Below are 13,315 nucleotides of genomic sequence, written 5' to 3'. Positions count from 1 at the left end.
TTATACCCCCCTTCGAAGAAGAGGGGGTATATTGTTTTGCACATGTTCGTCCGTCTGTATGTCCGTCCACCAGATGGTTTCCGGATGATAACTCAAGAACGCTTAGGCCTAGGATCATGAAACTTCATTGGTACATTGATCATGACTCGCAGATGACCCCTATTGATTTTGAGGTCACTAGGTCAAAGTTCAAGGTCACAGTGAACTGAAATAGTAAAATTGTTTCCGGATGATAACTCAAGAAAGCTTATGCCTAGGATCATGAAACTTCATAGGTACATTGATCATGACTCGCAGACGACCCCTATTGATTTTCAGGTCACTAGGTCAAAGGTCAAGGTCACAGTGACCGAAATAGTAAAATGGTTTCCGGATGATAACTCAAGAACGCTTATGCCTAGGATCATGAAACTTCATAGGTACATTGATCATGACTCGCAGATGACCCCTATTGATTTTCAGGTCACTAGGTCAAAGGTCAAGGTCACAGTGACCCGAAATAGTAAAATGGTTTCCGGATGATAACTCAAGAACTCTTATGCCTAGGATCATGAAACTTCATAGGTACATTGATCATGACTCGCAGATGACCCCTATCGATTTTCAGGTCACTAGGTCAAAGTTCAAGGTCACGGTGACCCGAAATAGTAAAATGGTTTCTGGATGATAACTCAAGAACACTTATGCCTAGGATCATGAAACTTCATAGATACATTGATCATGACTCGCAGATGACCCCTAATGATTTTCAGGTCACTAGGTCAAAGGTCAAGGTCACGGTGACTCAACTTAGAAAAATGGTTTCCGGATAATAACTCAAGAACGCTTACCCCTAGGATCATGAAACTTCATAGGTACATAGATCATGACTCGCAGATGACCCATATCGACTTTCAGGACACTAGGTCAAAGGTCAAGGTCACTGTGACTCAACACAGTAAAATGGTTTCCGGATGATAACTCAAGAAAGCTTACGACTAGGATCATGAAACTTCATAGGTACATTGATCATAACTCGCAGATGACCCCTTTTAATTTTCAGGTCACTAGCAGGGTTCGCACAGGGCTTGAAAAGTGCTTGAAAACGAGTCCTAGGCTTGAAAAGCCCTTGAACTAAGGTTGGCCTTGAAAAAGTGCTTGAAAAGTGCTTATTTCATGTAAAAAAGCCTTGAAAATGTTTATTTCTGTTCAAAATTACTTTTATCATTGCCATGAATTTTAATCGTTCTTAAGGAAAATATTACGAAAATTTATAATAAATTCCTTTGTTCCAAAAAGTTGAGTACGAAATATAAGTTTCGTACACTATTGGGTACGAAACGTTAAGTGTACATGTCACAGATTATGTGTACTAGGTCAGAGGTTCTCCGTTGTGATTTATTTTCGCGAGTAAAAATGCAGGGATGGGGTAGTGTCGTTTCAAAGCAGAGTGGTTAACTGAATATTCCTGGCGCTACTTTCTGGTCATAAACACTGATGAAATGCAGAAAAATGCTTAAATAATTACCACTTATACGAAACGTCAACATTCTTTTAACATGAATATTCATGGCGCTATTTTCTGGTCATAAAAAAGTTGTCAAAATGACGTTAATCGTTATGTTTTGCGCGAAACTTATGAATATTCCTGGGTACAGAAAACAAATGACATTCAAAAAGCACAATGTTTGGTCTATATGAAGACCATTGGTGTCGGGGGAATGGGGGAAAGCGCTTTGAAAAGCCACTATAAAGAGGAAACCCACAAAGAAAACATGAAATTGAGAAGCAAACAGGGTTCCTGCAATGTGTTTTTTGGTGAAACAGGAAGGTACTATTGTTAAAATTGTTGAATCTAAAACAGTCATAAACAACAACAGCCCTGTGAAATACAAAATGTAATAGTAACTGACTTATGTTTAAATAAAATGAACTAGTCTGTTTGATGTGAGCATAGAAAGAGACAATGTGTTTGTTTATAATAACTTTAAAAAGTAAATACATATGTGAGACTCATTGAGTTAAGGATGGATAACGTGTATTTGTATGTAATGACTATAAATAACATGTATGAGTTATTGTGAAATAAGTTTAATGTGTTCAAGCAAATAAATGATATATACTGTGTTAATGAACTTAATCGGCCTTGAAAATGAAAATTTGGCCTTAAAAAGTCCTTGAAAAGTGCTTGAATTTAGGTTTGAGATTTCTGTTTGAACCATGACTAGGTCAAAGGTCAAGGTCACAGTGCCAAAAAACGTATTCACAATGGCTGCCACTACAACTGACAGCCCATATGGGGGACATGCATGTTTTACAAACAGCCCTTGTTTTTTCTTTACTGTTGCATAAACAATTGAATGAATTGACTTCTGCTAGATATGTGTGTGAATTTCTAAACATGTGTTAACTGTATATAGAATGTTAATACATGTATTGTAACTCGCTAGAGTTTGTTTCAGTTTTACGCATTTTTTTTAACGAAATGAGGTATTTTGAGACTTTGATATTTTCTTTTAAATAAAATATTTTTTAATAATTTAATCATATAAATGCGTTATTTTTTTTAGTATTAAATGTTAACAGTGCTAAATACGTATTCACAGCGTTGCGGTATTGGTTGTAGTCATTTATAGGTAACTTATAGAAGCATACATATATCCGGATATACAGTCTTCGAATTAGCCTATAAGCCCGAAGCCCGAGTCGATTCTTGGGCCGGTCGGTCGATCCTAAATGCTTATAAAATAGCCCGACCGGTCGATTAAATATTTGAGCGTCATATCAATAACCTGATTTATATGCGTTTTTAAGAGGCACGATTGAATTCGCTTTTTAAATGCCTAAAATGACGTTATACGTTGTAAAGAATTGCATGAACACATGCGGCCGCCATTTTTCTAAACTTTCGTGTAAACATACGGGTATGTTGCTATTTGAAGTAATGATGCAATTGACGCCCAATCTAGATGAGATTATTCAAACTGAACATGCGTAGATCACGTTCTGGGATGTTCGAGCATCGGGCACTTTGTAATGTTTTAAAATAATGACCAATCTAGAAGCGTATTTAAATTTAAGAAGCGTTTTCCGAAAATGTATTTATAATTTCTTAACAATGAACGAAGTAATTTTCAATAAAAGAGTCTGTAAGGGATATTGTACGCATTGGGTTAAAAACAAATTGATCCTTATTACAGTTAGATTTTCATGTGTTTTTATCAATCATTCTTGCGTATAAGAAGACGTTTTTATCAACTAATTATTAATAAGTGTATTACTTTCGTTTGTTCTGTAATCTCGTTCTGCTACGTGATCTACTTTGCTACTTAAAATCTGTTTACAAATATACAATACTTTTCACGGTTGACACATGCTTATCAAAACATCGGGAGTAAATTAAAGAAGCAGACATTGTCATTTGGTAGATTGGGCAATTAACACACCCAGTGGCCTTTTGTTATGAAGCCACATGCCAACAATTCAGAAATTCACTTTCAATTGTCCTAGTAATAATTCGATAATAATCAATTTGCTTTAAAATAAAACCTAATACTGGTCAAACTGATTAAGGGAATCATTGAATGAGAACATGTGTAATAATAAAGTTACAATAAACAGCATAATTATCTGGTGCATTTTTAGCTCATCTATTTTTTTTAAAAAAATTATGAGCTATTGTCATCACCTTGGCGTCGGCGTCGGCGTCCGGTTAAGTTTTGCGTTTAGGTCCACTTTTCTCAGAAAGTATCAATGCTATTGCATTCAAACTTGGTACACTTACTTACTATCATGAGGGGACTGGGCAGGCAAAGTTAGATAACTCTGGCGTGCATTTTGACTGAATTATGTGCCCTTTTTATACTTAGAAAATTGAAAATTTTGGTTAAGTTTTGCGTTTAGGTCCACTTTTTTCAGAAAGTATCAATGCTATTGCATTCAAACTTGGTACACTTACTTACTATCATGAGGGAACTGGGCACGCAAAGTTAGATAACTCTGGCGTGCATTTTGACAGAATTATGTGCCCTTTTTATACTTAGAAAATTGAAAATTTTTGTTAAGTTTTGTGTTAAGGTCCATTTTATTCCTTAAGTATCAATGCAACACTTACTAACTACCGTAAGGGAACTGTGCAGGCAAAGTTATGTAACTCTGACTGGCATTTGGACGGAATTATGGGCCCTTTATACTTAGAAAATTAAAAGTTTGGTTAAGTTTTGTGTTTTGGTCCACTTTACCCCTAAAGTATCATAGATATTGCTATCATACTTGGAACACTCGCAAACTATCATAAGGGTACAGTAAAAGGACAAGTTGCATAACTCTGGATGTCATTTTTACGGAATTATGGCCCTTTTTTGACTTAGTAACTTTGAATATATGGTTAAATTTTGTGTTTCGATCCACTTTACTTCTTAAGTATCAAGGCTATTGCTTTCAAACTTCAAATACTTTCATGCTATCATGAGGTTACTGTACCTGGCAAGTTGAATTTTACCTTGACCTTTGAATGACCTTGACTCTCAAGGTCAAATTATTAAATTTCTCTAAAATTGCCATAACTTCTTTATTTATGATTAGATTTGATTGATACTTTGACAAAACTACTCTTACCTGACATACCACAATAGACTCCACCCAAACCATCGCCCGTGCCCCCCCCCCCCTATTTTTTTTTTTTTTTTTTTTTTTTTTTTTTTTAAGATCATCTCACAAATGACCACCACACCCTCACACTATACCCCCCCCCCCACCCCACCCCCTCCCCAATTTTTTTTTTAAACGGTTAAAAAACAAAACTATTTATTTTGATTATTTTATGTTTGAAATACCGTCCAACCATCGCACCCAAGAATCCCCCACCCCCCCTCCCCCCCTCCCCCCAACCGAAAACCCCCCCTAATTTTTTTTTTTTTTTTTTTTTGAAGATCATCTCACAAATTACCACCACACCCTCACACTATACCCCCCCACCTCACCCCCCCCCCCCTTTTTTTTTTTGAAACGGTTAAAAAACACAAATATTTATTTTTATTATTTTATGTTTGAAATACCGTCCAACCATCGCACCCAAGAATCCCCCCCCCCCCCCCCCCCCCCACCCCCCTGATTTTTTTTTTTCCTTTTTTTCGCATTTTTGGAAGAAAATGTAATAAATGTCCACACCCCCACACAATGCACCGCTCTTCACTCCACCCCTCCCTCCTTTGTGATTGAAAATGAGAGTCCCTTCACCTTTAAAAAGAAAAAAGATGAGCGGTCTGCACCCGCAAGGCGGTGCTCTTGTTTATAAAATGCATTTCAAAAGGAAACAGAATAACCTTTATTACTGTAATTACATGCGTCTGTTTTTACTAATGGAAGTAGATTTTCTGATTGTTAAGGTAGTGCACCTCTAATGATTTCCCGCGATTTCTTCGAAGGTTGAAGAGCCTACTATTAGGTGCCGTAGCCTAGTGGTTAAGGCGATAGACTAGAAATCTTTTGGGATATTCCCGCGCAGGTTCGAATCCTGCCGACGACGTATACTTTTTTGCGACGCGTTTTTATTTATTTTCTAACGTAATTTGATTTAATATGGCATATACGCTATATTTATTGTTAAATATGTTGCAATTTTTATGCACATTTTTCAATTATTAAAATTAAAACAACGTTATGGCGAAATTGGGTGATTTACTGTTGAAAATACGAACCATGCATGTTGCATTTTTATTTTTATTTCAAAAAGTAAACGGTAAATCTGTCTAGTTCTTGGTATTTTTGCTGTATATAGTGTTTCTATAAAAACTAAGTTTAAAATATGACTTAAATGATACTATTTTGAATTTTATGACACTTTGTTTTTAACCGACCCAATTTTTACTTGGCTGAAATCACTTACATTTCATGGTGCTCTTCCATAGATAAAAATTTGTAAAAAATAAATGTCTGTAAAAGAATACTTATTTCATCTTGTTTAAACTTTAAACACCTTTACAGCATCTGTACACACCAACTGCATGCCCATATTTGGAAAATTGAATGAATTATGGAACTTTTATATACCCCAGGGGTGAAAATAAACTGGACAAAAGCCGAGCGTGGGGGTGGTTTTGAAAAAATCGGTATATTTTTTTAAAAAGCATGGAAAGCCTACCTACAAATTTGCATGTAGTTCAGTGAAATGATGCTGATTAAGAAAATAATTAATTAGATTATATTTGGATATGTGCCCATTAGAGGTGCACTACCTTAATAACTATTTTGGTGTTCCTGGCCAAAAAAGTCATAACATTTATATTGACCTCTTCGGGCTTTTAAAAATGTCTTCGGGCTATTCAAAATTCCATTCGAATACCAATTTCGTACACAATTACTCTCTCTAGTTATATATGACCGCCAGTTTGATATGTTTGCTTAGGTTATTACTTAGGTTTGGACAACAGTTTATCCTTATTCCCATAGGGTCCCCTTAATAAAACTTATCGTTTTAATTAAGAAAGAAACAAAATGTACATGTTTAACATGGCTTTGGGAATGATAAGTTTAACAAATATTTTGTTGTTTGCCTACAAGAGAAGCGTCATATTTAAATGGAGATTTTTCAATCAAAATCAAGAATTGGTGGTAATGTTTTTATGCCCCCGTTATGGTGGCATATAGCATTTGAACTGTATGTCCGTCCGAAAAATTTAACATTGGCCATATTTTTTGCAATATTGAAGATAGCAACTTGATATTTGCCATGCATGTGTATCTCATGGAGCTGCACATTTTGAGTGTTGAAAGGTCAAGGTCAAAGGTAAAAAAAAATAATCCAAGGGAAGTAACAAGCTTTACAGATAATTTTTACAAGGGAAGTAATATTTTTTAAAGGGATATAATAATTATTTTTTTTAATCAAATTGCCACAGTAGGGGGCATTGTGTTTCTGACAAACACATCTCTTGTTGAAACCTCACTTAAATTACTTAAATGTATCAAGACTAACATATTATTATCTGTGCCCCAATGTCCCTCCAGGGAACACTTCTGGATTCATGGAAGGAAGTGAGACCCACGTTTGTGTTTGCTGTGCCCAGACTATGGGAGAAAATCAACGAAAGGCTTGTAACTGAAGGGGCAAAGCGACCCAAAATGGCACGAAAGATCTCAGCGTGGGCTCGGGATAAGGGGCTGAAGGCTTCAAAGGGGTAAGTTGTTGGCAAGTTTATAAGCAGTGGCCGTTGAGACTTAGTATTTGCTTTGATTTTTTAGGTTCAATAGGTGTTACTCAGAATGTTTTAGCTCACCTCGTTTGTAATAGCCTTTTGTCTGTTGTTTGTTGTATAACATTTACCTTGTTAACATTTTAGATGCCACATTTCTTATATAAACTTGGTAAAAATATTTGTCCCAATAATAATAGCCAAGTAACAACTGGGTAGAGTTAGGTAAAAAACTAGGTCACTAGGTCAAATGAAAAAAAGAGTTAAATTTCACTCTTGAAATCACATTTTTAAGTCAAATCTTTTTTGTCAGAACATTTTTTCTAATGATATCTTGGCCTAGTTTTAAAAAAAGAGCCTAGTACTTAAATATTAATGTTTCACAAAGTACTTTTATTATTCTGAACTCCATTTTCTCATAAAATATTTATTTCCTTCGGGTCTCGGGTGAGTGCCTTAGTTGAACATTTGGGTTTATCATCCATATAATTTTTCTTGCAGTGACAAGCCCTGGGGTTGGAGTTTGGCTAACGTTCTTGTGTTTAAAAAGCTTCGAAATCTCCTAGGACTTGACCGGTGTAGGTTATTTGGGTCAGGGGCAGCTCCAATCATGAAGGAAACCCTGGAGTTCTTTAACAGCCTCAACATATGCATATATGAAGTCTACGGCATGAGTGAATGCACTGGTAAATAATACAACAAAATATTGAAAAGATTGTTTTGCTTGAAATCTGTTTGGGTTAAATTGAAGATCACTAACAATATTTTTGTAATGCAACGTTCAATAGTTGAAATGTTGATCTTAAAGCTGTCTTAGAGATTTGGTTTAATTACTCTTCTTTTCTGCAGGTGGAGGGGGGGGGGGGGTGCTTATTGAGGTGGGAACAGCTCACTTTATCTTATTGATAAACTCCCTTTTGAATTTGATTCAATATTTATTTATTTATGAAAACACTGAAGGCAAAGCACTGTTTGTGCAACAAAAAATTCTGATGGTAAAATTCATATGTTTGGAGTGAATGTACTTCAAAATCAATAACAAGATCTTATAGAAAAGAGATACACCTCGCACAGTCTGAGCTATGAAGTTGTGCAAGGTTTTTTGGCCTCATAAGTACTAATTATGACTCTTTATCAGAGTATAAGGCTGCGGAGGTTGATCGTGAACTGCACTGTTGTGATATGTTGAATTGCCCATTTTCGCGCAACTCAGATCATATTTATTTATATCAAAAGTAAATACTTTAATATTAGAAATAATGTGAAGTGGGATAAATGTACATATGTGAAGTGTTTCCCTGGATCAGAATGTGCTTTCCACAAATGAAATTTAACACAGGTGTATTAAGACTTATTTTTTGTTAACTCTCTGACTGTCCTACTGGTTTCACAGGTCCCCAAACAATGTGTAGCGATGGTGCATATCGTATTACGAGTGTAGGCAAGGAGATGATGGGAGTGAAAACCAAGTTTGAGAATCCAGATGAGGATGGCAATGGGGAGGTAAAAATCATTGTAGTTTATTTTTAAGGACATCTAATTATCATACCCCCACAAACGAAGTTAAGGGGGTTATATAGGGGTGAGCTTGTCTGTCGGTCAGTCGGTTTTTTGTCTGTCTGTCTGTTGGTCCGTATTAAGTGTCCGCTCTCTCTTTCAAGTTGTTTTTATCCGATCTTCACCAAACTTGGTCAGATGTTGTATCTAGATGATGTCTAGGTCAAGTTCGAATATGGGTCATGCCGGGTAAAAAACTAGGTCACAGGGTCACTTGGTGCGTTTTAAACATTGAGCATGGTGTCCGCTCTCTAATTTAAGTAGTTTTCATCAGAGCTTCACCAAACTTGGTCAGAAGTTGTATCTAGATGATGTGTAGATCAAGTTTGGACATGGGCCATGTCGGGTCAAAAACCAGGTCACAGAGTCACTTCGTGTGTTTTAAACATTGAGCATGGTGTCTGCTGATTTTTGTAAAGACAACATGCAAAATATTCTGTGTCAATGCGGCATGTGGGGTTTTTAGTCACGTGTGTGACAAAGCTCTAGTTTTTCCTTGCCGGCTAGGTCACTTTATGGAGTACGGGAGTACATACCTGAAGATCCTTGACCCAGCCTTTAACTGCTTGGTCTGTCATTCTCTCTAGAATCACGCCTATGATCTAATATCTACTTGCATTTAAAAAGAAATTAGCGCAATGTTCACACATATTAGACAGTGTGTTTTACACAAGAATATTATAGGTATCTGCAGGGTCTAGGTCATAGATCAAAGTTCAAAATGCTTCATGTTATTGTTCATTGACATATATTGAAATATCTTAACATAAATGTTCAAATACATGCGACATAATAGCATAATAAACTTGTTTACACTTTTTAATTTTTATGTGACAGGTGTGTTTTTGGGGTCGCCATGTATTCATGGGGTATCTGAATGATGAAGTGAAAACCAAGGAATGCCTTGGAGACAACATGTGGATACATTCTGGAGACATAGGCAAAAAAGATGAGGATGGATTCTTGTACATCACAGGCAGAATAAAAGGTACAATGCCTGTATGCATGTAACACAGCAGTGTTCAGATTCACGCTAGCCAAGTGAGACAGCAAACATTGTGTTTAATAGTTGGGCATTATGAGTAGCCAGACATGCTTGTACAATCCAGATCACTGAAAACACTTTGTTCTTCAAATTAAGTTATTATTAAACAAAACTGAGCCATTTATATCAATTGCATAAGGTGCCTGCGTCACTTAATGTGCATGCAGTTTGCAATAAGCCGACAATATATTTACTATTCTGGTTCCTACATTTGGATGCAAGTAAAACCAAAGAATGAAGATTCTGATCGTGATGACAGTGACAGTGAGGAATGCTACAGCGCAACAGGTCATTCCTGTTTAGGCAGAAAATTGTCAGCCTAGATAAACCTGTTTTTACTGCATTTGCTAATCTGGGATAACACATTACGCACACCCATAAATTTTGCATTTCACTAAAATGAGTGATCTCATATGCTTGTTTCAGAGCTTGTAATTACTGCTGGAGGTGAGAACATTGCCCCAGTGCCTGTGGAGAGCGCCGTAAAGGAGGCTCTACCCTGCGTCAGTAACTGCATGCTGATTGGTGACAAGCGCAAGTTCCTCTCTATGCTCATCACTCTCAAGGTACGAAACCTTGCAGCAAGCAGTTACATGGCATTGTGATTTGTGTTTCTAATTAGTTGAGGCATTAACTGGACCAAACATACAATTTGTGTCAGTTTATGCATTTTGCTTCAAAATGTGTTCAATTTAAATTATCAGTGATTTAATTCTGTCTTTGTTTTTGTGTCTAAACTATAGCAAATTGAAATAGAAATTTGTTTATATGCATAAGATTAACACAAGCAATGTTCAAAGTCCATTTGACTGATATATAAAACATTAAAGGATCATTTTACCGCAAAGCAAACCATAGATCTTTTGAGTTCCATTATTTGTAGGCTGTAAACTTTGATTTGTCAGTTTTTGTGTAGATCCCATTTTTGTTGGCAGACGGAAATGAACCTGGACACTAATGAGCCCCTTGACTCCCTGGCCCCTGAAACCCTCAGCTGGTACCGCGCACTGGGTTCACAGGCTAAAACAGTAGAGGATGCTATAGCTGACAAGAATGTGCTCCAGGTATGGGCTTATACAGGGCTGGTGTTCACAAATCAGTAAAGTGGGTATTAATGCATGTAAGTATACATTCATACATGCACCTGTATAAGGCTGATATTAACAAATCATTTAAAGGTTTAATAAATCAATGCACATTTATTAGGACGATATTAACAAATCAGTTCAAAGTTATGACCACATGCTCTTGAGCAGGGGGTGTTCACACATAAGTAATGGTGTTATTGTGCCCCCCAAGATAGGGGGTATATTGCAGTCACAATCATTTTATAATTCAGTTGATCAGTCTGCATTCATTGTTTGTGAAGTGAACTTATAGCTTGTTTCTCAAGCACTTCAATTAAAATTAAGATCGGTCATTCACTTCAATTAAAATTAAGATAGGTCATTCACTTCAATTAAAATTAAGATAGGTCATTCACTTCAATTAAAATTAAGATAGGTCATTCCCTTCAATTAATATTAAGATAGGCCATTCACTTCAATTAAAATTAAGATAGGTCATTCCCTTCAATTAATATTAAGATAGGTCATTCACTTCAATTAAAATAAAGATAGGTCATTCACTTCAATTAAAATTATGATAGGTCATCATCATGAAGTGAAGATTTGCAAGATATGCTTTGGAAAATCCTCAATATACATCTAGCAAGTATTTCTGTATGTGTACGATAGTTATCAATTCATTACATAACATTTTGATTCATGTACAATGTAAGTCATATAAGAATTGTACTTTTTTTCTCTTTTTTAGCTTACCTGAGCACAACGTGCTCATGGTGAGCTTTTGTGATCGTCTTTTGTCCGTCGTGCATCTTGTGCTGTAAACATTTGCCTTGTGAGCACATTTATTTTCCGATCTTCATGAAACTTGGTCAGAACATTTGTCCCATTGATACCTCGACTGAGTTTGAAACTAGGTCACTAGGTCAAAATAAAGAAAAACCTTGTGAACACTGTAGAAGTCACATTTGATGCCCAATCTTCATGTAACTTTGTCAAAATGTTTGTCTCAATACTATGTTGGTTGAGTTAAAAAATGGTTCCAGTCCGTTGAAAAACATGGCCGCCAGGGGGCGGGGCAGTATTCCTAATATGGCTATAGAGAAACCTTGTGAACACTCTCGAAGTCACAATTTTTGCCCAATCATCAAGAAACTTGGTCAAAACATTGGTTTCATTGATATCTTGGACGAGTTCGAAAATGGTCGAGATCGGTTAAAAAACATGGCCGCCAGGGGGCGGGGCAGTTTTCTCTATATGTATATTGTGAAAACATGTGAACTCTCTAGTAGTCACATTTTTGGTCCAATTCTCATGAAATTTGGTCAGAACATGTGTTTTCTGGATATGACGTTTGAGTTCAAAAATGGTTCGGATCGGAAAAAAGCATGGCCGCTGGGGGGGGGTCATTTTCCTTATATTTATAGAGTAAAAACAGCTTGTGAACACTCTAGTTTAGCATGTCAAGGGAAGTAACTGCAAAATGGCTTCTGAAAAATTATGTTGAATTGACAGAGTTGTCTCCCTTTTTTATTTTTTTATTGTTTAAGCATAAGATTAAGTGGAATTAATTATAAATGATAGTTTTACAATAATATTATTTTTTTAATATGTTTTTTATTGTTTGATGATTCTGTACAATATGGCATTCTTTTGTCAAACGATTAAAGCGAGACTATACAATTTTATATGTGTTAAATTGTAATATTTTGATAAATACATGTTACAATAACACAAAATAGGCAAGACGAATTTCATAAAATGCAGAAAAGACAAATTAGCACCCCCGAGCCAATGGTGACGAAAAGATATTTTGTAAATATTTTCCTACAATAACCGAAGAATTCGTTTTTTTATTAGGATCGGAGTTAGTGTTCGTGTGTCGTATGAATTAAGATTCACATCGTACATGCATGATATACATTCTGTACAGAATTATTCATAATTCTTCAAATTATTCAACTGTACAGATATTTCGATTTCAGAATTAAATATCTGGCTTATTTCGCATTTTCGACACATGTTCTTCTTTACTTTTATTTTAAATTATATTGAAATGTATGACCTTGTTAACACTCTAGAGCATACATGCCATACGTCCTGATCTCGGCCCAGACTTTTGGGCCCTTTGTCCCGCTGTCCCGATATGAGACGATTTGTCCCGACATTCGTAAAAAACGATGTAAGGTCTATAGGTTCCCAATAATATTCGCTATTCAAGCTCTGTTCGCTAACACTTACCCCCGCTAATCCCTTTATTGCCCCCAATTAACAATCCTATTCTACTTATCGTGTGTACCAGTGTTGTTTATGACACCTTATCAGCGATTTATCGGCTAATTATTGATTTCATCAGGCATTCACACCATGGTGGTCTTCAAGATAGTGGTCGTTTATTGCTATCGATAGTTGTATTATAATGAAATAAATGTTGAAAATGTGTTTATTTTTGTATTTGTTTGAAACGGTTTACAAAA

The 13,315-nt window shown here is 36.0% G+C and overlaps 1 protein-coding gene across 4 annotated transcripts in view; it reads left to right on the top strand.

Annotated features, from left to right (window-relative positions):
• The window catches only part of LOC127876666 (long-chain-fatty-acid--CoA ligase ACSBG2-like), a 74,578-nt gene that overhangs the window by 53,777 nt on the left and 7,486 nt on the right, over positions 1-13,315 (top strand). For all 4 annotated transcript variants that reach the window (XM_052422026.1, XM_052422025.1, XM_052422028.1 and 1 more), the window contains 6 exons: positions 6,988-7,157; positions 7,674-7,858; positions 8,566-8,675; positions 9,567-9,717; positions 10,201-10,340; positions 10,710-10,838. In XM_052422026.1, coding sequence (XP_052277986.1) covers positions 6,988-7,157; positions 7,674-7,858; positions 8,566-8,675; positions 9,567-9,717; positions 10,201-10,340; positions 10,710-10,838 — 885 coding nt within the window. The remainder of the gene's footprint in view (positions 1-6,987; positions 7,158-7,673; positions 7,859-8,565; positions 8,676-9,566; positions 9,718-10,200; positions 10,341-10,709; positions 10,839-13,315) is intronic.

The sequence above is a fragment of the Dreissena polymorpha genome, chromosome 4 (assembly GCF_020536995.1).
Source record: "Dreissena polymorpha isolate Duluth1 chromosome 4, UMN_Dpol_1.0, whole genome shotgun sequence".
NCBI lineage: Eukaryota > Metazoa > Mollusca > Bivalvia > Myida > Dreissenidae > Dreissena > Dreissena polymorpha.
Note: the sequence above shows the minus strand (reverse complement) of the source record. Positions and strands in the feature narration are given on the sequence as shown.